Consider the following 24,048-nt stretch of genomic DNA (forward strand, 5'->3'; position numbering starts at 1 on the left):
GTTAAGGTAAAAGATTGATGAGTACATTACAGCAGTGTAATGTGAGACAATTTGGTGCATTGTCTTATTATTGGGCTTAACATGGAAATATATCTTCACAGTCTTCAGTTCCAAATTGGAATTAATGTCATTTATGTCTCTCCAAACATTTCAGATTAACAGAACATTTGAATGAGATGTTTTGGTTGAATCTTTCACTTTGATTTTAGCTGAGCATTGTTGCATTACATTACACTAATCTACTTTTTATGTGAATGCTTTCTTTCACACTAAGTCAAGGGTTGTACCTGATGTCGGGCCATATTTGAAAAGGTCCAGAAAATAAAACTGTAATATACCAGCATTACCACAATGCTGTTTCTACAATATAGCCAAAATGTGCACAACATGACAGGGGAAATGTTTGTGACAAAATCAAAACCAGCACAAACTCACTTGAAGGAAATTCAACTCATTGCCATCTTAATGTAAAGTCAATAAATGATATTTGAATTCCATGGTGTGATAGGCAACATTTACACCAATCCCATGCAGGCACTTTGCATGGATTTGATTCTATATTAGGTGTAAATTCAGGTATAAATGGACCAAATATGCAATGATTAGAAGCATCAGCATTGTGTATCCTACCAGCAATCTTTAAAAAGACCACATAAGGTCTCTCAGAAAGTAGCATAAAAATGTTCAGTCGTTACATTTGTGGACTCAGGGTTAGCAAAAATTCTCTGGCTGACTGTTGCTGTAGTTGAATCCCTACCTTTATCACACCATTGGCTGCCAACCCCTCCCATAGGATACTGTGTAAATGTAAAAGCAAGTCAGTTCATCAACTTCTCCAACCAAAGAGCTGAACCAGGCTATCTCATTATTGATGGCTTAAAGCTGAGGCTTAAAGTCAAATTTGCTTCAATTACAGACTAGTTATGGTTCATACATGGGGTTTCTTGTAATCTTATAAATTGTAATTTATCACCCATTTATGAAATTGGCATTACTAATATAGTTTGTTTCTACATAGATTGCTTCAGAGGATCATGGTGATGATATTTTAACAAATTTTCAGCAAGAAGCGTTCTTTGTTGATTTCTTGCGTGATGCTCCAGAGCCCACAGGAGATGAGCCGGATGACATGGAACTAGAAGCTCCTAAAATTTATGAGCCAATTTCATCATTTGATCAGTTGGCCGAGCGCCTTCAAATATGCATGGAGCAGTATAATGAAGCCATCAGAGGTGCAGTGATGGATTTGGTATTTTTCAAGGTATTGGCTTATAGTGTATCTCCTCATGTCATGGACTTATTGTGTGTTTTAAAATAAATGTCTCTTCCTATGCTCATCACTCATCTATAAGCAGATCGTGATTTAATTTATTTCCCTTTAAGTGTGGAGTGGTGGTATGTATTTCCTTCACTCCATCTGTTTGTGGGCTCTGATTTTACAAAGACTGTAATAACATTGTTGGAAAGTTAAAAACCAGAAGGGGAGTTCATTTTGGACCCAGGGTGTTACAAGGGGACATAAATTTAAGGTGAAGGGTGGAAGGTATAGGGGAGATGTCAGGGGTAGGTTCTTTACCCAGAGAGTGGTAGGGGCATGGAATGCGCTGCCTGTGGGAGTGGCAGAGTCAGAATCATTGGCGAACTTTAAGTGGCAATTGGATAGGTACATGGATGGGTGCTTAAGCTAGGACAAATGTTCGGCACAACATCGTGGGCCGAAGGGCCTGTTCTGTGCTGTATTGTTCTATGTTCTATGTTCTAACCACATGGGATTAATGTGGATTTCCCCAGTTTCCTCATTCCCACCCCCCCCATCTTATCCTCGTCCCAAGCTTCCAACTCGGCACCGCCCTCTTGACCTATCCATTACTTTTCCCACCTATCCGCTCGACCCTCCTCTCCAACCTATCGCCTTCTCTCCCGCCTTTATCTAACTATCGCTTTCTCAGCTACCTTCCCCCCAGCCTCACCCCGCCTCCCATTTATCTCTTAGCCCCCTCCCCTCCCACCCCTCCAGCCCACAAGCCTCATTCCTGATGAAGGGCTTATGCCTGAAACATCGATTCTCCTGCTTCTCGGATGCTGCCTGGCCTACTGTGCTTTTCCAGCACCACCATCTCGACTCTGATCTCCAGCATGTGCAGTGCCTACTTTCTCCTATGCAATCACAGCAGAACCCTTGGTGGTTTATTTACTATATTTTTACAACATTCAGTAAATATAAAATTAACAATTTTTTTCACTGTCCATATGGTCCAGTAATGTAAACTGGAATGTCTAATATCATAAAGGACTAGAGATTAAGAATCAATAATAGAACTTTTCTTGGAAGCATTTTATATTTGCAATTGCCGATTTAATGAATAGGTTTCCATTCATTCCCAGAATATCCAGACTAGGCAATTGTTAAACTGATAGCAGATAAGCAGCCCAATTGCTTCTGGTACATTTTCTGTGATGTCTCTGAGGATTACATGTTCTTTTGTCCTTTCATTTCCTTTCACACTGACTGGCCAGTTCCATTACTGGACCACTGGTGAATCTTAAAGGCACATTCACCATGGAGTTAATGAAGCTGAAATTAAATGGGTTATTATACTTATGAGCTTTATGATGAAGGCCCTACAATAGACATTCTAAGCTGACTTTTCAATTTTCAGAGACAAATGTGCCTGCTGTAATTTTCCAACACACACCAACATTTTTAGCATTTATGCCTTTTACTATATGTTGAGGGTATTTATCCTTGCTCAAGTACCAATCTAGTATATTGTAAGAATGCACTATTTGTCAAACAAGACCTGGTAATGTTATGTCAGGCTATGAACTGGATTAGAAATTTGAAATTCTGATTTTTAAAATTTTCTCATGGGATGCCGGCATTGCTGGCTGGCCAGCATTTATTGTCCGTCCCTACTTGCCCTTGAGAAGGAGGTTGTGAACTGTCTTCTTGAACTGCTGCAGTCAACATATTGTAGGTAGATCCACAATGCTGTTAGGGAGGGAATTTCCAGATTTTGACCCAATGACAGTGAAGGAATAACAGCACCAATATATTTCCAAGGCAGGATGTTGAATGGCTTGGAGGGGAACTTGTGGGTGGTGGGCTTAGCTGGTAAGCTTTCATTTAGATGACACATTGTATATTTATTTTGTTCTAATTTGCAAATGTAATTCTTTGTCACTATAAGGATGCCATGATACATTTGATGAAGATATCCCGTATCATTCGGACTCCACAAGGAAATGCCTTGCTGGTAGGAGTTGGTGGATCTGGAAAACAGAGCCTTACTAGACTGGCTTCATATATTGCAGGATATCAAAGCTTTCAGATTGTACTCACAAGGTAAAGCTGTTTTGCAGTATTTATTATTAATCCATTAGCTTTGTCACATTTGCAAGGAGATACAGTAGCTTAATGGTATTATTGTTGGACTGTAAATCCAGAGACCCAGATGATGTCTCGGGGACCTGGAGTCTAATCTCGCCACGACAGATGTAGAATTTAAATTCAGTTTTAAAAAAAATAGAATTAAGAGTCTAATGATAACCATGAATTGTCAGGAAAAGCCCACCTGGTTCACTCAGCCCTTTTGGGAGGAAAACTGCCATCATTACCTGGTCGGGCCAACATATGACTCCAAACCCACAGCAATATGTTTAACTCTTAACTGCCCTCTAGGCAATTAGGAATGGGCAGTAAATGCAGGCCAAGCCAATGATGCCCACATCCCATGAATGAATAAAAAAAAATTACCTCCTTTGTATCGCTTCACTCACAACAGAGTTGATGCAAGATTAGGTTCTACCTGTGACCATTAATTTATGTGTCTAACTGTTGGCCTCAGTAGTACTAAACGTCACGTGTTTCATTGGGTAGCATGCCTCCCTCTGAGCTGAAAGCTCAAATGTCAAGTCTTACTCCAGGACCTGATGGCCAAGGAAGGTGGTTCACGACAAGGTCAAAAACGCTGAGTGTCAACTTGCAATTAATTCCAACATATGCTAAAGCTAGGTGCTAACAGTGAGAAAGAATCCTGGTCAGTCATATGGCGAAAAGAAATTGTGAGCCTCAACTGTCACTGCCTGTAGCTCCAGGCTTTGACATGCATGTCAAGGTTTATGTGACAACAGCAAACGAGATTCCTTGGGGCTCCAGTTAGGTGAACTGCAGTTGTGGATCAGAGTGGTGCCAACAGATTGGGGTTTGATCACTGCTCCAGTTGAGGCAGACTCAGCACCTACTGTTTTCCCTAGCTTTGGTGAAGATTGCAGCACTAAAGGTCAGACCTACCTTCAGACAAAGGCCTCAAGAAGGTATCATCTGGTGTGTGTATGCTAGAGGATGTGTTGCATTTATTTTGAACTAGGCTCAATATCATCTCATGTTTCAAAGGTTTTCGGTTGTAGGATGTAGGAATTGCTAGTGGGCCACTATTTGTTGCCCATCCTGAGTTACCCTTGCGAAGGTATTGTGCGCTTCCTTCTTGAACTGCTGCAGAACTCTTGGTGTAAATAGATCCACTATGCCATCAAAGTGTTGAGTTCCAGGAGTTTAATCCAGGGATACTGAAGGAATGGTAATTTTTTTTTCCCAAATAGGAACTGTCAATGGCTTGGAGGGGGATTTTCAGATGATGATGTTCCCAATGTATCTGCTCCCCTATATCTCTATATGGTAGTGGTTGTGAGTTTGGAATGGTACTGTCTGAGGATATTTGGAGAATTTCTGCAGTGTGTCTTGTAGATAGTACACACTGCTGTTATTGAGTGCCGATGGTGGAGGGAGTGAGTGTTTGAGGATGTGATGCAAATTAAGCAGGCTGCTTTGTTCTGAATGGTGTTAGGCTTTCTGAGTGTTGTAGGAGCTGCACCCATCCAGGCAAGTGGGGAATATTTCATCACACTCCTTGTGCCTTATAGATAATGGACAGGTTTTGGGGAGTCAGGAAGAGAGTTACTTACTGCAGTTTCATAGCCTCAGATTTTAACTTACAGCTGCTGTATTTATATGGTTCATTCAGTCCAGTTTCTGGTCAATGTTAACACCCAGGATGTTGATAGTGGGAATATAGTGAATGCCAAGGGCGATGGTTAGATTCTTGTTGGGGATGGTCATTACCTGACACTTGTATGCCACAAATGTTACTTGTCAATCTGCTTTCTCTCCACAGTAACAAGTAAAGTTCATTGATGCTGTGGTCACATAATTCTACATGGAAAATAAATAAGATTATTAGTGCAGTCAGAGCAATAAGTACAGCTAAAGATTAGAAAAGATTACCAAATAAGCATTCATTACTTACATCCTGATGGATCAATCTATTATACAAATAAATTGTCAGTTAGCTTTGAACAGATCAAACAAGTCATATTCCAGTTGCCCTAACTCATCAGACATGTGCCATGTTTGATGGTGACATCTATTTCCACCTGCTTATTTATTTTTCACTGAACCACTTATCTCTTGTGTACATTTCTATTCTAAACCTGTCCATTCTTGATTATATAAATGCTTTGCTCCATGCACTTGCCTTTGTAAACCCTTGGACCTATCTCCATTTTATTCAGTATTCTATAAAACTTTGACCAAACATTAATTTGCCATTTGTAACATCTCTGTCTTTTGGTTTCTGTTTTCCATATGTCTGTTAATGAAATGGCTTGGAGCAATCTTTACGGTAAAGAAATGATAATTACTGTGAATTGAATTGAATTTATTGTCGTGTGTACCGAGGCACAGTGAAAAGCTTTGAATTGCAAGCAGTACAGGCAGCTCACATAGTTAAGTAGCATAGATAGTAACTAATAGGTAGAACGATTGTAGCAAATAGGAAACTTAGATCTGCACGTAGGAGCTCGCAAGGTGTCGACCATATCCAGTGCCTTCCGCTGTTACAAGCAAGTGCGGTGTAAGTGTAAACTTGACATTATTAAATATCTTATTTCTGTTTTAGAACTTACAATACAAGTAATCTTATGGATGATCTGAAGATTCTGTATCGTACAGCTGGACAAAAAGGAATGGGTGTGGCATTCATATTTACAGATAATGAAATCAAAGATGAGGCCTTCTTGGAATACATGAACAATGTTCTAGCCTCAGGCGAGGTGTCAAACCTCTTTGCTCGAGATGAAATTGATGAAATTACCCAAGACTTAATTCCAGTAATGAAAAAGGAGTATCCAAGACGGCCCCCAACTGTTGAAAATCTCTACGATTACTTCCTTTCACGTGTGCGTAGCAATTTGCATGTGATTCTTTGTTTTTCTCCTGTTGGAGAGAAATTTCGTACTCGTGCAATGAAATTTCCTGGTCTGATCTCTGGTTGCACGATGGACTGGTTTCAGCGTTGGCCCAAAGATGCTCTCATTGCAGTTGCGCAACATTTCTTAGCACCTTACAAGATAGAATGCACAGCACAAGTAAAGCAGAGTGTTGTGAATACTATGGGAACATTTCAGGATACTGTAGCAGAAAAATGTGTTGAATACTTTGAACGATTTAGGCGCCAGACCTATGTGACTCCCAAGTCTTACTTATCTTTTATTGGAGGCTACAAAACTATCTATGCAGAGAAGTTTGCTTATGTGGAAATGCTGTCAAACCGAATGAAGACAGGTACAGACTTATCTATTTAATTAGTGTGCCAATATTAATGTACTGCAATTATCAAGACATAGTCAATCCTACCATTTATCTGTGTCACTGAAGTTTGATTTCTTGCTTGTGTTATTTTTATTGATTATGAAAACTGATAAGGGGAGCATGAGTTGATTCAGTCTAATTAAATTTTAGGATATATAAAGGAAGCTTGCTAATCTCTTGTTAGTTTGACCCTATGTACAGGATACCATTTTACATTATCAGATATTATTGGATGCACCAGATTTGCTGATTATATAAATGTACAGGTGCCTACCAAACACTTTGTGCAGTTGGATTACACCTACAAGATGGATTCTCTGAAAGGTTCTAGCCACAGTGATGGTTAACAAGAGAAATAAAAATTAAAGCCAACCCCAAAGGGATAACTAATCATCCAATCGATCTTTTAGCATCAATATAGTTCATGAGTGGCTGTATTTTCAGTCTTCACTTTATGTTGTGGAGGAGCCGATGTTGGACTGGGATGGACAAAGTTACAAATCACACAACACCGGGTTATAGAACAACAGGTTTATTTGGAAGCACTAGCTTTCGGGCCGCTGCTCCTTCTTCAGGTGGTTGTGAAGCAGGACATAAGACACAGGATTTATTGCAAAAGATTACAATATCATGCAAGTAAAATGATATACTTAACAAACCTTGATTGTTTTTAAGTCTTTCATCTTTTAGAATGGGTTACAGATTTTGGTTCATTAATATGTAAATCCCAGAATTTCTTTCAAGTTACATTCTCAAGATAAGTAAAGGTTTTATATATAAAAAAAGGTGACATTTCAGCTCAGAAAATACATTAAAGATGTGAGGTCAGGGTGTGTCTGTACCCCAATCTTTACTCAGACTCAGATTGGGATATCAAATTTGGCATGAAGTCTGGTGAATATAGGATTTAAGCTTATTCATAACATGAGGCAGTATTGTTGTAATTCTGGTGACTGAACCATTGTCCTGGAAAGCAAGTTACTATCTTCATGCATTCAACAGGAGACATGCAGCATATTGTAATCTCTGTCACAGCTCTGTAATCTCAACTCCATTTGAACTATAGTGCACTTGCACACGACAGTAAGTGAAGTTGAAGACAGTGTAAATAGTCTGAAGTTGTTGAACTCAATGTTGAGTCCTGATGACTGTAAAGTGCCTGTGTGGAAAATGAGGTGCTGTTCCTCCAGGCGGCATGGTGGCTCAGTGGTTTGCACTGCTGCTTCACAGTACCAGGGATCCTGGTATGATTCACGCCTCAGACGATTGTCTGTGTGGAGTTTGCACATTCTCCCCCGACTGCGTGTTTTTCCTCCGGGTGCTCTGGTTTTCTCCAACAATTCAAAGTTGCGCAGGTTATGTGAATTGGCCATGCTAAATTGCCCATAGTATTAGGTGCATTAGTTATGGGTAAATATAGGGTAGGGGAATGGGTCTGGGTGGGTTACTCTTCAGAAGGTTGATGTGGACTTGTTGGGCTAAAGGGCCTGTTTCCATACTGTAGGGAATCTAATCTGATCTAATCTTGTTGGGCTTTGCTGGAGCATTGTGGCTGGGCTAGGACAGAAATGTTAGCATGACAGCAGAGCTGACCCAACTTCATCTAAACTGTCAAGGACAGGGAAACCTCCCCACGATTCAAAGTGCTGCCTCAGTAATTTAACACTGGGTCCAAGCTTTGCATTCAAACTGGGGAGGATGTCGTTAACAGACAATCCGATGGTTGGCAATTCTTTAGTCCCAGAAGACAATTGCAGGAACTGCACCAGCTCCCACCATGCTGAAACACCCAGCTAGTTATAGGATTAGGGGTCTTGGTGGGGTGGCTCAGTGGGGTGTAAAGCATTGTTCAAGTGGTAAGATAGAGGCTTAAACTGTAAAGGCAGACAATCTGGAGATGGGATGTCTCACTGGCCTCACGAGGCCTGTAAAGGTCACACCCTTGCCCTACACCAGTCTGCACAGCTTAAGCTGCTGTCTGATGTGGGTGTCTCCCCACCTCCCCACCACCCCGAAAAACACACACCCACACACACACACACACACACCCTGGCGTGTGTAAAATACTAGCTATGGCACAATATGGTTCTTAAGTGGCCATTAATTTGCTCTTGAAGGTCTTCAGCATAGCCAGGGTGGGAGGACCATGTGATATCTTGTTCCGCCCCGCCCCATAAAGTTACAGGCATAACAGACGTGGGTGGGTACACAGCATAGAGGCTGCATACTGGGCACGGCAGGTTATCCCATCTTTAAATTCACCAGTGGAGAAACATAAATATGTGCATGTCGTTCAAATATAGGACCCATGTCTTTGCAGTGTTACAAATAGATTCCTTTATCACTCTGTTTTACTTTAAAAAAAACATAACTGTGATAGTATTGTTATAAGGAATCTATTATACTGCTGCCTGAAGCCTTAAGATGCACCATAGCAATATTGATCTTAAAATGTATTGATTTTTAATGTTCTGAATTAGATTGTCAATTTAGTTCAAGAAAACTGGCACTTGTTTCCACTTAAACTGTTGTCCCTTTTTTATGTAGGTCTGGCAAAGCTAATGGAAGCCGAGGTGTCAGTGAATGAGCTGTCCAAAGAACTTGTGATTAAGGAAAAAGACTTGGCAGTTGCTTCAAAAAAAGCAGATGAAGTTCTCGAGGAAGTGACTTTAAAGGCCCAGGCTGCCGAAACAGTTAAAACGCAGGTTCAAAAAGTGAAAGACAAGGCTCAGATAATTGTAGATGAAATTGCAGCCGACAAAGCAATAGCTGAGACGAAATTGGAGGCAGCTAAGCCTGCTTTAGAAGAGGCAGAAGCAGCTTTGCAGGTTTGTATCCTAACAATATATGTCAGTGCATTGTGCGCATTCAGATTTACTAATTCTGAACTGGCAAGGTCAAGCATTAAAGTAGTCAACTATTAGGCATGTGTTAACATGAATTTATTTTCCAATCCTTCCTTCTCAATTATTCTATTAATATCCACAAAAGATGATGTTGTTGATCTTTACATTTTCTCTTCAGGGTGAAAGAAAGGAAGCAATCGTTTTCTGGCACCACATATTTATCAGGCTTCTATTAAAGAACTTCTCTGAGCACACCATGTATTTTTTGAGAGCCTGTTACAATGGGTGTACATGCTTGGGATGGGAGGAACAATTTGATGCCTGTAGAACTTAAAAGATGGCACAAAGTATTTACATTGTTCGCTGTCTGGAATTCCTTGAACTTATCAGAATTTTAATAAAACTGCAATCTTTTCTTGAGACAATTTATTAATAAAACACTGTGTACAACTGACAGACCATAATACAAAGAGCCAGAATTAGGCCACTCAGCCCATTGCATCTGCTCTGCCATTCAATGAAATTACGGCTGATTTGATAATCCTCAGCCCCACTTTTCTGCCTTTGCCCCTTACCCTTGATTCCCTTACTGATTAAAAATGACTCTCTCAGCCTCGAATGTATTTAATGACCAGCCTCAACAACCCTCTGTGGTTAGGAATTCTATAGGTTCGCTATCCATTGAGAAAACAAATTCTTCCTTATTCTGAGATGATGCTGTCTGATCCTAGACTCTCCCTCAAGGAGAAACAACTTTTTGTCATCTAACCTGTCAATTTCTCCAGCATAGAAATGCACACAAATTGCAATGGAGAGATGCAGCTAAATAAATTTGGAATTGTATATTTTTCATAACCATCTACTTTCCTACAGTTTTATTGATCTTGTTATATTCATAAATATATGTCACAGGTTCAGAAAATGAAATACTTGGGACACTGAAACCATTGCATTTTGTTTTTGCTCCAAACTCAGAGCTCCAGCATTTGCCTACATCCCTCTTCTTGACGATGGCGAAGATAATCTTAGATTGAGCAGTCTGTTCTAAGCTTTGGCATCAAGTTTGATCCCAAGATGAGCTTTTAACCATCTATTTGCATCATCAGCAGGGACATCTATTAGACAGTCATAGAGTCATACAGCACGGAAACAGTCCAACTGATTCATGCCAACCAGGTGACCTAAACTGAACTAGTCCCATTTGCCGGTATTTGGCCCATACCCCTCTAAACCTTTCTTATTCATGCATCCATCCAAAGGTCTTCTAAGTGTTGTAATTATTTGCTGTCTCCACCAGTTCCTCTGGCAGCTCATTCCATACATACACTATACCCTCTGTGTGAAAAAGTTGCCCCTTAGGCCCCTTTTAAATCTTACCCCTCTCACCTTAAACTGATGCCTTATAGTTTTAGACTCCCCCACCCTAGTTACCTTATTCCATGCCCCTCATGATTTTATGAACTTCTATAAGGTCAGCCCTCAGTCCCTGACCCTCCAGGGCCAGCCTATCTTGACTCTTCTAATAACTCAAACCCTCCAATCCCTGTCACATCCTTGTACAAATTGTCTGTACTCTTTCTAGTTTAAGAACCTTGTTCCTATAGCAGGGCAACCAGAATTGTACGTAGAATTGCAAAAGTGGTCTCATCAAAGTCTTGTACAGCCGCAACATGATATTCCAACTGACTTTGTCTTTTGTTCATCTGCTGTTGAAAGACACTTGCTAGAATTCTATTAAAGAGCTTTGTTATCTTTGTTATCTCTAGATTTGACTATTTCCACACACTATTATACCCTTTGTAATTCCTTCATCATCCAAAGCATTGCTGCCCATTTTCCAATTCACACTGAGTCATGTTCACCGATCATCTCTGTGGCTTATTGACCTACACTGGCTCCCACTAAAGCAATTTTTATGTTTTAACATTTTCATCCTTATTTTCAAAACCTGCTGTGGCTCACTCACCCATTTTTCTATAATCTTCTCTGGCATCCCTTACAGAAATCTACATTCAACTTTAATTTTAATTTCAATTTAATTTTTATTTTCCCATTGTGATTCCTGTGTCTTCAGTTCCATATGACCTGAGTTTGGAATATCCTCCAAACATTGCTCTGCCTCTTTGCTTTCCTCTTTTAAAGCATTTCTTAAAACCTACCTCTTTGACCTCTTAGTCACCTGACTTAACATCGATTTAAATGCCTAGTGTCATATTGCATTTTATAATGCACCTGTGAAGTACCTTGGGACATCTTATTACATTAGAGTGCTAGGTAAGTATATGTTATTGTGGTTTTCAGCTTTAGCTTTATTACTTGGGTCAAATGCTTCTTTGGCCTTAATTGTTAGGTTCTTATACCATGTACAATAAGATTTTGTCAAACAACATTGCATAAAACATATTGATCTAGCTAGTAAAGTTTTCAGCTGACTTAACATGAGTCAATGTAATCTGTAAGAAAATTAATTTGTGAGATGTGAACTCTCTGGCTGTTTTCAGTCCCAGGTCAGGTGCACAAAGTCAGGGGAAATTCTAGTTCTGTGAACCTGATCTTTATTAATGGATGGCCACAGTTCTGACTTCCATTCTCTGAGTGTGTGGCGGGAGTGAGAGAGCGGCGGCTGACCAGGGTGTGGATTGGGAGTCAGGCTGGGTAAGACCCTAAGAGGTTGGCACTTCTTGACATAGGCTGAGCTGAAAACCTGCCTCAGTGCTTCAGCACTTTGTTCAATTTTTAAATTAAAATAGTAAAAGATTCTTATTATTCTCACTTCCTCACTTCTTTCATTTACCATTGATGACAACCTGTACCCCTGTACCCAAACCCATGGCTGCTCATACCCTTTTGCCAACTTACATATTTCCCATGGTCCTTCATATCCAATATGTCTCCGGTCATCTATATGATTTGTTACAGACATAGTCACTCCAGTGCCAATTCTTATCCCCAACTCACCACTGTTGACTTTCCCAATTCATGTCAATTCAAGTATTATCTAATTTGGATATTAATCAGGAGGCATTATCTCAGGAAATAAACTTAATAATCTATTGATGATGTCGCTATTGGGAAAAAATCAAACTCTTATTGCTACAAAACATTCAGCATATTGATTTACTTCAACAAATTCCTTCTGAAAATAAACATTTTGCTTCAAAGACTTTTGCTCTAAGACTTACATCAGTTCTGATGAAGAGTCTACATCAGACTTGAAACATTGACTGTGTTTCTATCCACAGATGCTGCCTAATCTGATGAGTTTCTCCAACATTCTCTGTATTTATTTCGTATTTTCAGCATCTGCAGTGTTTTCCCTTTCTGTGAATAAAAAATACACTTAACCATTGTCAAGTATGTCAACATTTCCATTCAATAAGCAATTGGAGCTGTCCATCACTAAATACCCCATTGTGAAAATTATAGCTTGGGAAATCAGTCATATAGTACAAATCCTATAATTGTTTTAAATAAATAAACATTCTGAAATAGCTAGCACTGTTTCTTTTTTTAAAAATATGAATGGTTTGGACAGTTTTTTGATAACTTTTCAGCCTCAATGAGTTTATGCACTGCTTATGCACAAACATGTCTTTTCACAACCCCAAAGTCTGCAGTATCTCCATCAAAAGGTATTTTACCTCTCCCAAACAGTGACTTAACTTCACCAAAAGCATCCTGGATCCAGATCCAAAGGGATATCTGCCTATCCAAAAGGGAAGAAATATTTTATATCTCTCATCCTCACATTACCTCACATTCATTACTCTCTTGGCACACTCATGTCAACACATGCAACTAAATGACCCCTCATTCTCCTATGCCAACTTACTGACTATTTCTACCTACCACTGCCTTCCTTGTCACCTACAATACCAAGTCATTGAATGGTCACAAGTACACATGCACATAGGATATATATTCTACTTTTAAAATTTCTACATCATAGAACACACTTGATTGAGATAAACAATCTCAGTCTCTAAATATAAGTTTTGGCATTTTTTGATAGCTGGTACTTGGTAACAGGTCAGCACTTTCTTCATAAAATGTGGATATCTCTGGCTTAACCAGAATTTCTTGACCCCAAGTGACTTCCTGGGGCCATTTCAGAGGAGAGATGAGAGTCAACTATATTAATGTGGGTCTTGAATTACATGGAGACCAAACCAGGTAAGGATAGCTGTTTCCACTCCCTAAAGGGCACTATTGAACCTATTGGGTTTTCTGTTATGACAATTGACAATGGTTACAATGAGGCTGGCATTTTTAATTACATATTTTATTGAATACAAATTTCAACATCTGCTACAGTGGGATTTGAATCATTGTTCACAGATCATTCACCTGGGTCTCCTGATTACTACCGTGACACAAAGCCCTTCCCTTATTGACAAGTTGTGACAAGGTGGACAGTTCTATTGGATTTAGGCATTGTTTACATATAACCTTCTCCTCAGCCACCGTTCCTAAAAGCCACCTGATTCCCACCCAAAGGATTTGTGGCACCTATATAATAAAAATAAAGTATTTTTAATGAATATGTAACTAACATTTGATCTTTTATTAAGTAGAGACAGTGTGTCTTAATGGCACAATTATATGCAGTGAAACCTTCATTTATTCCTTAGCAGCTGATTTTTGCTGAAAATCCATTTTGTACTCCTGAAAATAACACATTTTGTTGAACCATTTCATCTTCACTCATCAGGACATTTCACAAGAATAGCAATTCGCTTGAAAAACCAACATTTATACTGAGAAGAAAGTGCTGATTGGTTGGCAAGTAGATTCTGATTGGTAGGGGTACTGCCATTTAGAATGCATCCTTTAAAATACATTCTGCTTGTGAATACAGATATAGGCAGACTTTCCCACATCTCATAAACAATAAAATAGAAAAGAAAACGGTAGGGCAGGCTTGATGGACTGAATAACCTTTTCCTGCTCTTGTTTCTTTTGATTTTCTCATAACAGTTGGAAATAATTCAGTGTTGTTTTAGTTCCATAATTTATTTAAATTTCAGTTCTCAACCTTCAGCTTTGGTCTTCTTGTTCTGAAACTACTTGGTTATAACAGCAGGCCGATGAAGGGCTTTTGCCCGAAACGTCGATTTTACTGCTCCTCGGATGCTGCCTGAACAGCTGTGCTCTTCCAGCACCACTAATCCAGAATCTGGTTTCCAGCAGCTGCAGTCATTGTTTTTACCCTTTATTCAATAACTGTCAATTTTCTCACACTTGTAATTTTTATGAAGTTGACATTGTGATCATTTGTGTAACTGCTACAGTGGTCACATTGCATCTGCTGCACTACATGCTGGGAAAATGGAGAGCTATGCTTTCTGCTAACGTCAAGTGCAGCTCAGGTATATAATTTAAATATGTTTTTGCACCGCTGGTGCCAGACACAGAGAATATGACTACCTGTAATGTTTTGGAGTAGGAGCTGGCACCTCCAGTTAAAGAGAGAAAGGCCACTTTGAAATGAGGATGCGTCAGGAATTAAGTTTTAGCCTTTTTAGGATGAATATCAAAGCAAAACCAACATGGAAGAATGAAATGGAGTCTGTAAACAAATAGCTGAAAGGTGTTGCAATAGGCACCTCTTACCCTTTTTGTGAAGATAAAAATCAATTTACTTTGTCACTGGAGTGGAGGCATGGAAGATCCAGTAGTGTAAATACTGACCTTTACTTCCACAGCATGAGCTGCCCCTTTGATTACAGGTGTCTGTAAATCTGTCACCAAGAGATGACATATCTATATGTCATCTTGTTTTCTTTTCACCAAATCCCTTGATAGCAGCACCCTGTACTGCTGTAACTTCCCTATCTGTGCATTTCTCTCAAGCTCTACAACACTTAAGTTTTGATCTCTTGTGTATCACCAACTTCCTTTTCTCCATAATTGACAGCTGAGCCTTTAGCTGTCTGGTTGCTAAGTACTGGAATCCTGTCACAAATAGTTATACCTATCTCTTCTTCTTTAAGATGCTGCTTAAAGGCTGCCTCTTGGATCAGCCATTTGAATCTTTGTCTTAGTGTTCAACTTCTTTGGCTTGGTGTCAGTTTTTATCTGACATGCTCTTGTGAAGTGCTTGGAGGTATTTTAAACTGCTGAATGTGTTCTGTAAATACCATTGGTTATTGTGGTAATGAAGCAGGGATGCCAATGAAACTCTTTTCTTCTGAGATTGCCAGAAAGAGATTCCTGTGACAGTAAATCCTCATGCAGGGGTTTGCATGAAGCTAGTTGCTTCCAGCACCTATCTGCCACTGAATCATAACATAATTTGTTTGCATAGACACGGCTGATGTTGCTGTCTGTCAAAGATACCTGCTGTATGTGAGTTTTATCTCATTCCAACAAAAATAACAGCCTGAGCAACAGAGGTATTTACACTGACAGTGGATGTGTGCTAATATTCCTCCATATCCATCATGAAATTGTGATTATCACCTAAATTCTAGATCTGGGTCAGGTTTCCCTGATATATATTGTCTTTTATAATACCTTATTCCTTTCTGCCCTTGCATTGAAAGGCATCCTGCACCGTGGTGCCATGATGAATTTGATCACCTGCACAACTATGCTTCTCCGCATTCATACAGTTGCCAGCATCTCCTGTCTGTTGGGATAAGGCTTCTCCATCGCTATATGTTGGTCCCCTATAACTGCCTGACTCACAGTCACAACTACCTGACATTGACCATTGACCCACTCTGAAGTTCTGCTTATCCTCAGGGATGTGAAGGTCATCTTGTTAACTTCCCAATGACTTGTGATGCCTGCAGCTTAAACATTAGCTCGATAACTCTGAGGTGAAGTTGCACAGGCTGCAGACAGTTATTGCCAATGGAGTTGTCTGGGATTACGTCACAATCAGTACATTCCCATATGCTACACTCAGGACACATCACCATCCCTTATCCTGTTCCCAGATTGCTGTTGTCAAGCCAGAAATGCATTAATGTGATGGGAGAACTGTGACAATTCAACATATATCTTATGGAAGGTCTCATATAAGACTATGGGCTGGAGCAGATCATTGCAGACAAAACTCTTGCCAAATGAAGCTTAATGGATAAATTGAATTGCCATCAAAGAAATACGATTAACAGTTCCTGTTGCATTTTCATGCCAACCAATTAACAGTCTCTTCTCATACTGTATAAATTGTTGCTGCCTTTCTATTATTGACTTTTTGTTATGTTTCAGTCCTGATGAGTGAAAGACAAAAAGCTTCAATGTCTTGCTTTTTTAAAGCGATATTTAAATATATAATAGTTGATGAGAAAAAGTGCCAGAAATCAGTTTCTGTCTTTTTACAACCTTTTAATGTCATGTTCTAATTGTAAACAATTGTTTTCAAAGTTTGTGAGAAGATTTGTAGCTCGGGTGCTCATTGTTGTGGTTCTGTTCGCCGAGCTGGGAATTTGTGTTGCAGACGTTTTGTCCCCTGTCTAGGTGACATCCTCAGTGCTTGGGAGCCTCCTGTGAAGCGCTTCTGTGATGTTTCCTCCAGCATTTATAGTGATTTGTACCTGCCGCTTCTGGTTGTCAGTTTCAGCTGTCCACTGCAGTGGCCGGTATATTGGTCCAGGTTGATGTGCTTATTGATTGAATCTGTGGATGAGTGCCAGGCCTCTAGGAATTCCCTGGCTGTTCTCTGTTTGGCTTGTCCTATAATAGTAATGTTGTCCCAGTCAAACTCATGTTGCTTGTCATCTGAGTGTGTGGCTACTAAGGATAACTGGTCTTGTCGTTTCGTGGCTAGGTGGTGTTCATGGATGCATCAAGACACTGTTCAAAAGGGCCACAACACACTGCAGTACACCAGAACTGCAAAAAGAGGGAGAAGAACACCTATACAATGTATTCGCCAAAAACAGATACCCCCGCAATATCATCTACAGATGCCTAAGGGAAAGACAATGGAATGAGGACATGCCACAACCCAAAGGACTAGCCACACTACCATACATCAAAAACATTTCAGAACTGACAGCCAGATTACTGCGACCACTAGGACTCATAACAGTACACAAACCAACAGCCACTCTCAGACAACAACTCACCAGGACGAAGGACCCTATACCCAGCATGAGCAAAACCAATGTAGTGTACAAAATCCCATGCAAGGACTGCACAAAACACTACAGAGGACAAACAGGAAGACAGCTAATGGTCCACATCCATGAACACCAACATTCAAAGTTAATTTAAGAAACTATGTCGATAAATTTTAATTTTTGCCACAGATTGACTGCGTTTTAGAGCATGTGCACTTACATAACACATAAGCGTGAAGACAGTGTCCGAGGAGCAGGACAGCTACATTTTTGACTCTGATCTCCAGCATCTGCAGTCCTCATTTTCTCCCATGAAGTCAGTGGTTACCCTGTGATGTATTTATATTAATGTGCATTTTTCAGTGTTGCAATAAGAATATAAAATGAAGATCTGTGGAAATCTGAAACAAGAGCAGTAACTTCTGCAGAAACATAGCAGGTCTGGCAGCATGTTTGAAGATAATACAGTTAACATTTCAAGTCCAGTGATCCTTCTTCAGAATTATTTCTTGAGCAATTTCTGTTTTGGAACATTAGTGTGCTGGATATATACTAGTGTACTTAACTAGTATATTAAACAGTAACTTAACAGAATCTTTATTAGTGATTGTTTGCATTGTTGATGAATAAGATTAGAAGTCTTTAACTGAAATAATAATGTACATTGCTTTAAAATATTTCCAGACTATCAAACCTGCTGATATTGCCACAGTGCGCAAGTTAGGCAAACCACCTCACTTGATCATGCGAATCATGGACTGTGTGCTGCTTCTCTTCCAAAGAAAAGTAGATTCTGTGACTCTTGATCCAGATCGACCTTGTGTGAAACCTTCATGGGGTGAAGCTTCAAAGCTGATGAACAACTCATCATTTCTTAACATGTTGCTGACATTTGTAAAGGTAATAAACCATTCCTGTCATTTTTGTCTGTGTGAGCTGATTTCAGTTGTGAATTATCAGAATTTAAATCGATTTAGTTAAAGTTTGGAACTTGATTTATTATACTCTGGTCAATCTCCTTTGACAATGAAGAACCTTTATACAGTGGTGCATCCAGAACTGAAAGGTATCTTATGACTAATCTAAGGTCTCTAGAGATGCCCCAAAACTGGATTCACTATTATCTCCAAACCTCTACCAATTAATTGCATGTATGGGGAAACTAATCAACTGTTTCCCATCATTCAACAACTACTCTGTTGATGGAAATTAAGTTGTCAATTGAAACTTCTCACATCTAAAAATAATCTACTGAATGTACCAAGCAAAATAAGAATCTACTATTACTGGAGATATTAGAATGTCTAGCTAGGTATGTCTCTGTTGTCTGTCCAAAGGAGAAAATGACCTTGTGTCACTCCCTGGTTCTCTCCCTGTTGTCCTGTGCATTCGTTCGCTTCAGGTAATAATTCAGTTTCACTAAACTATCTGAATTGAATCTGCATCCACTCTCAGACAATTCATTCCAAATCCTAAATACATGCTGCATGAAAAAGATTTTCCTCATGTCTCCACTGCTTCTTATGCCAATGTTTAAAAATATGCTCCTGCTTGGCTGGGATTCTTCTACTGATGGGAACACTTTCTCCCTATCTGCTCTGTTCTAACCTTTCATGATTTTGTATAAATGCTGGTGAAATTCAGCAGGTCTGGCTATATCTGTTGAGTGAGATAAAACGTTACTTTTGTGACTCTGATGCGGCTTCTTAAGAACAGTCTTTATGGCACTCCTCCCATTGTATTCTCCCACTCCCTGCAAGCCAAAGTACTGCCTCCTGCTGGGACTTCGAGGAATTTCTGGTCCCTCTTTAAAAGCCCATAATGCACCCAGTGAAATGCTGGCAGGTCACAGCTATCCTGCATGGTTTGTTTATTTGTCCCGGACATGTTGGACAGAGAATGATTGGTGCTGTGCTGGGAGAATGGGAAACTGTATATCAATGAGATGAAATTAAGTAATACTCAGGATGTTAATACATGCAAGTAGGCCACTTGTCACTCACTGGTGAGAATTTCATCTCACTATTCAACACTTGGTTGGAAAATGGGATTTTTGCTTCTCACTGGCCATCTCATGTGATTCTGCCAAACCTTTTGGCATGGCCCATGCCATTCAGGGGCTGGGAATTTATTTATTTTTATGTGTCTCAAATGCAATCAAAATTTTGCATTTTTTTTAGATCATCCACATGTGTAAGTACATTTAAAAAACTGTTGGATAATAATATTTGCAAATTGCAGTGATCTGATGTCATGTGACTGCATACTACATGTCCAGATTTCATATGCATTGGTTTTGGACCTCTAGGAATTCATCAAACCTGAACTGGTGACCATTTATGTCAGCAGTGTAGCTAATGTGCTGTGGACTGTATGGGAAAATAAATGAATGAACTCTTTCAAGAAAGAGTTGGATAGAGCTCTTAAGGATAGTGGAATCAAGGGTTATGGGGATAAGGCAGGAACAGGATACTGATTGAGGATGATCAGCCATGATCATGATGAATGGATGTGCTGGCTTGAAGGGCAGAATGGCCTACTCCTGCACCTATTGTCTATTGTCTTTGCGACATTGATGGGTGACTCTGTTAGTTGCATCATTGGTCACATTTGGAATACCAACAACATTGACATCCATTGATTAAATTTAATAAAAGGAAAGTATTTTGAAAGGTATGGAAATGAAATACATTGGAGTTAATGATGGTTGGAATGGGGCACGATGATGAACACGATAGGAAGTACGTTGTGACAATTAAAAACATCAGCAAGGCAGCCTTTGTGTTGAGCCACTGAAAATGGGGGAGATACTAAACGAATATTTTGCATCAGTATTTACTGTGGAAAAGGATATGGAAGAGATAGAAAGTAGCGAAATAGTTGGTGATACCTTCAAAATGTCCATATTACAGAGGAGGAAGTACTGGATGTCTTGAAACCCATAAAGGTGAATAAATCCCCAGGATCTGATCAGGTGTACCCTAAAACTCTGTGGGAAGCTAGAGAAGTGATTGCTGGGCCTCTTGCTGAGATATTTATATCATCGATAGTCACAGGTGAGGTGCCGGAAGACTGGTGGTTGGCAAATGTGGTGCCACTGTTTAAGAAGGGTGGTAAGGACAAGCCAGGGAACTATAGACCAGTGAGCCTAATGTCGGTGGTGGGCAAATTGTTGGATGGAATCTTGAGGGACAGGATGTACATGTATTTGGAAAGGCAAGGACTGATTAGGGATAGTCACATGGATTTGTCTCACAAATTTGATTGAGTTTTTTGAAGAAGTAACAAAGAGGATTGATGAGGGCAGAGTGGTAGATGTGATCTTTATGGACTTCAGTAAGGCATTCGACAAAGTTCCCCATGGGAGACTGATTAGCAAGGTTAGATCTCACGGAATACAGGAAGAACTAGCCATTTGGGTACAGAACTGGCTCAAAGGGAGAAGACAGAGGGTGGTGGTGGAGGGTTGTTTTTCAGACTGGAGGCCTGTGACTAGTGGAGTGCCACAAGAATCAGTGCTGGGTCCTCTACTATTTGTCATTTACATAAATGATTTGGATACGAGCATAACAGGTATAGTTAGAAAGGTTGCAGATGACACCAAAATGGGACAGTGAAGAAGGTTACCTTCGATTACAACAGGATCTTGATCAGATGGGCCAATGGGCCGAGAAGTGGCAGATGGAGTTTAATTCAGATAAATGTGAGGTGCTGCATTTTGGGAAAGCAAATCTTAGCAGGACTTATACACTTAATGGTAAGGTCCTAGGGAGTGTTGCTGAACAAAGAGACCTTGGAATGCAGGTTCATAGTTCCTTGAAAGTGGAGTCGCAGGTAGATAGGATCGTGAAGAAGGCGTTTGGTATGCTTTCATTTTTTTGGTCAGAGTACTGAGTACAGGAGTTGGGAGTTCATGTTGCGGCTGTACAGGACATCAGTTAGATGATGTGAAACTTGAAAGGGTTCAGAAACGATTTACAAGGATGTTGCTAGGGTTGGAGGAATTGAGCTATGGGGAGAGGCTGAACAGGCTGGGGCTGTTTTCCCTGGAGTGTCAGAGGCTGAAGGGTGACCTTATGCAGGTTTACAAAATTTTGAGGGGCTTGGATAGGATAAATAGACAAAATCTTTTCCCTGGGGTGGGGAAGTCCAGAACTAGAGGGCATAGGTTTAGGGTGAGATGGGAAAGATATAAAAGAGACCTAAGGGGCAACATTTTCACACAGAGGGTGTTATGTGTATGGAATGTGCTGCCAGAGGAAGTGGTGGAGGCTGGTACAATTGCAACATTTAAAAGGCATTTGGATGGGTATATGAATTGGAAGGGTTTTGAGGGACATGGGCTGGGTGTTGGCAGGTGTGACTAGATTGGGTTGGGATATCTGGTCGGCATGGTCGGGACCAAAGGGTCTGTTTTCATGCTGTACATCTCTATGACTCTATGAAGGAAGGAAAGATGAAGTATTGAATTAAAAATGTAAAGTAGGCAACTGATGGAGTTCAGGTTAAAGGGGCTTGAGGTGCATCATTTTCTGTTTGGAACATTTGATTGCAGATTTGAATGTTGTTGTCAAGAGGGGTTAAAATGTGTGTTAATACCTTCCAGAGTTTGCTATTGACACAATAATGTGATTTTGAACCAAATTGTTTTTTTCTTCAAGTGGTTATTTCTTTTTTCACAATTGATATCATTATTCGTGAGTTTTGAGAAGATTTGTAGCTCACGTTGAGGTTCTAGATATAGGTTCGCTCACTGAAAGGTTCATTTTCAGACGTTTTGTCACCATACTGGATAACATCATCAGTGAGCCTCCCGATGAGAAAACGAACAGCTTATAGGAAAAGTAGGATGTCAGCTGGGAATGTGCTGGGTAGATGTTGATTGCCACATGATTAGGGATATGGTGGCAGATATATAAGGTGCCAGCTGGGTGGGTAGTAATGTGTCAGGTAGGTAGGGTGGCAGGTAGGAAAGGGGTGTGATACTAAGTAGGTAAGTTGTCAGGGTGCAAACTGACAAAGAAATTGGCACAGCGTTTAGAATAGCTGATCAAGTCTGCCCAGGGCGCAGTTCGGTTGAGTTGAAGTTGGGGAGAAGGAATAGTGTCAAGTCGGGTCTGACAGGAGAGTGTCCAGTCCAGCCCAGTCCACTGCTGGGGAAAGGGGTTATGTCTGGTCCAGCACAGGGAAGAGAGCGACAGGTCAAAGTCAGGGCATGTAAGAGGTATGGGTTGGCGCTTGTTTGTCTGTGAGGTAAGTAGTTTGAATTTCAATTTCAATGATTTATTGTCACTTGTATTTAACAAATAATTAGTGAAAAGTGTAATATACCACCATGCCCCCACACCATTTTGACTTACAGAAGATATTAAGATATAAAACCAAAATTTAGATATGAGACTTAAATATAATTTAAAAAAGAGTAATCTTTCTCTCTTCTTGTGTTCGACATTGGCGGTATCTCCACAATGGGCTCTGGGCCCACCAACTCCCCCACATCGTAGTCCAGTTCAGGCATACCAATTGCAGCTGAAGCCCAATATCTCCAATTCCAATGCCAACCGCAGAAGCCACTTTTGTCGATATTGCTGTGGTGCACCTCTGCCACTGCCAGCGTGAGACCCAACCAATGTCGAAGTTGCCAATCCTCAGGTGCCATTTTTTGCTGCTGGGCCCATGTCACTGATACCAATACCGATTCTGGGTCTCATGGTTGCCCCTTTGCCAACTCGTCTGCCATCATCTTAGAGAATCTTCTGCCACAATTCCACGCTGGGCCCATTCGTGTCTGCGCTGGGTCCACTTGAGCCTGCACTGCGCCTACTGGAGTCTGCAATGGGACCACTCAAGTCCTCACTGCACCCACTCCAGTCCATGCTGGGGCCCACTCGAGGCCATACTAGCCCACTCAAGTCCGCAATGGGCTAACTCGAATCTGAACACACCAGATGGCCTCCTTCTTTAGAGACCGCAATTTCCCTTCCCACGTGGTTAAAGATGCCCTCCAATGCATCTCGTCCACATCCCGCACCTCCGCCCTCAGACCCCACCCCTCCAACCGTAACAAGGACAGAACGCCCCTGGTGCTCACCTTCCACCCTACCAACCTTCGGGTAAACCAAATCATCCGCCGATATTTTCGCCACCTCCAAAACGACCCCACCACCAGAGATATATTTCCCTCCCCACCCCTTTCCACCTTCTGCAAAGACCGTTCCCTCCGTAACTACCTGGTCAGGTCCACACACCGCTACAACCCACCCTCCCATCCTGGCACCTTCCCCTGCCACCGCAGGAATTGCAAAACCTGCGCCCACACCTCCTCCCTCACCTCCATCCAAGGCCCTAAAGGAGCCTTCCACACCCATCAAAGTTTTACCTGCACATCCACCAATATCATTTATTGTATCCGTTGCTCCCGATGCGGTCTCCTCTACATTGGGGAGACTGAACGCCTCCTAGCAGAGCACTTTAGGGA

At 40.7% G+C, this 24,048-nt stretch overlaps 1 protein-coding gene across 1 annotated transcript in view; it reads left to right on the forward strand.

Moving 5' to 3' along the window:
* LOC122549951 (dynein axonemal heavy chain 5) overlaps positions 1-24,048 on the forward strand; it is a 366,961-nt gene that overhangs the window by 214,098 nt on the left and 128,815 nt on the right. The window contains exons 54-58 of the mRNA XM_043690232.2: positions 1,019-1,261; positions 3,192-3,346; positions 5,958-6,622; positions 9,197-9,477; positions 18,255-18,470. Of these exons, the coding sequence (XP_043546167.2) occupies positions 1,019-1,261; positions 3,192-3,346; positions 5,958-6,622; positions 9,197-9,477; positions 18,255-18,470 (1,560 nt within the window). The remainder of the gene's footprint in view (positions 1-1,018; positions 1,262-3,191; positions 3,347-5,957; positions 6,623-9,196; positions 9,478-18,254; positions 18,471-24,048) is intronic.

The sequence above is a fragment of the Chiloscyllium plagiosum genome, unplaced genomic scaffold (assembly GCF_037043375.1).
Source record: "Chiloscyllium plagiosum isolate Xiang-an unplaced genomic scaffold, Cpla_swu_hap1 HiC_scaffold_5, whole genome shotgun sequence".
NCBI lineage: Eukaryota > Metazoa > Chordata > Chondrichthyes > Orectolobiformes > Hemiscylliidae > Chiloscyllium > Chiloscyllium plagiosum.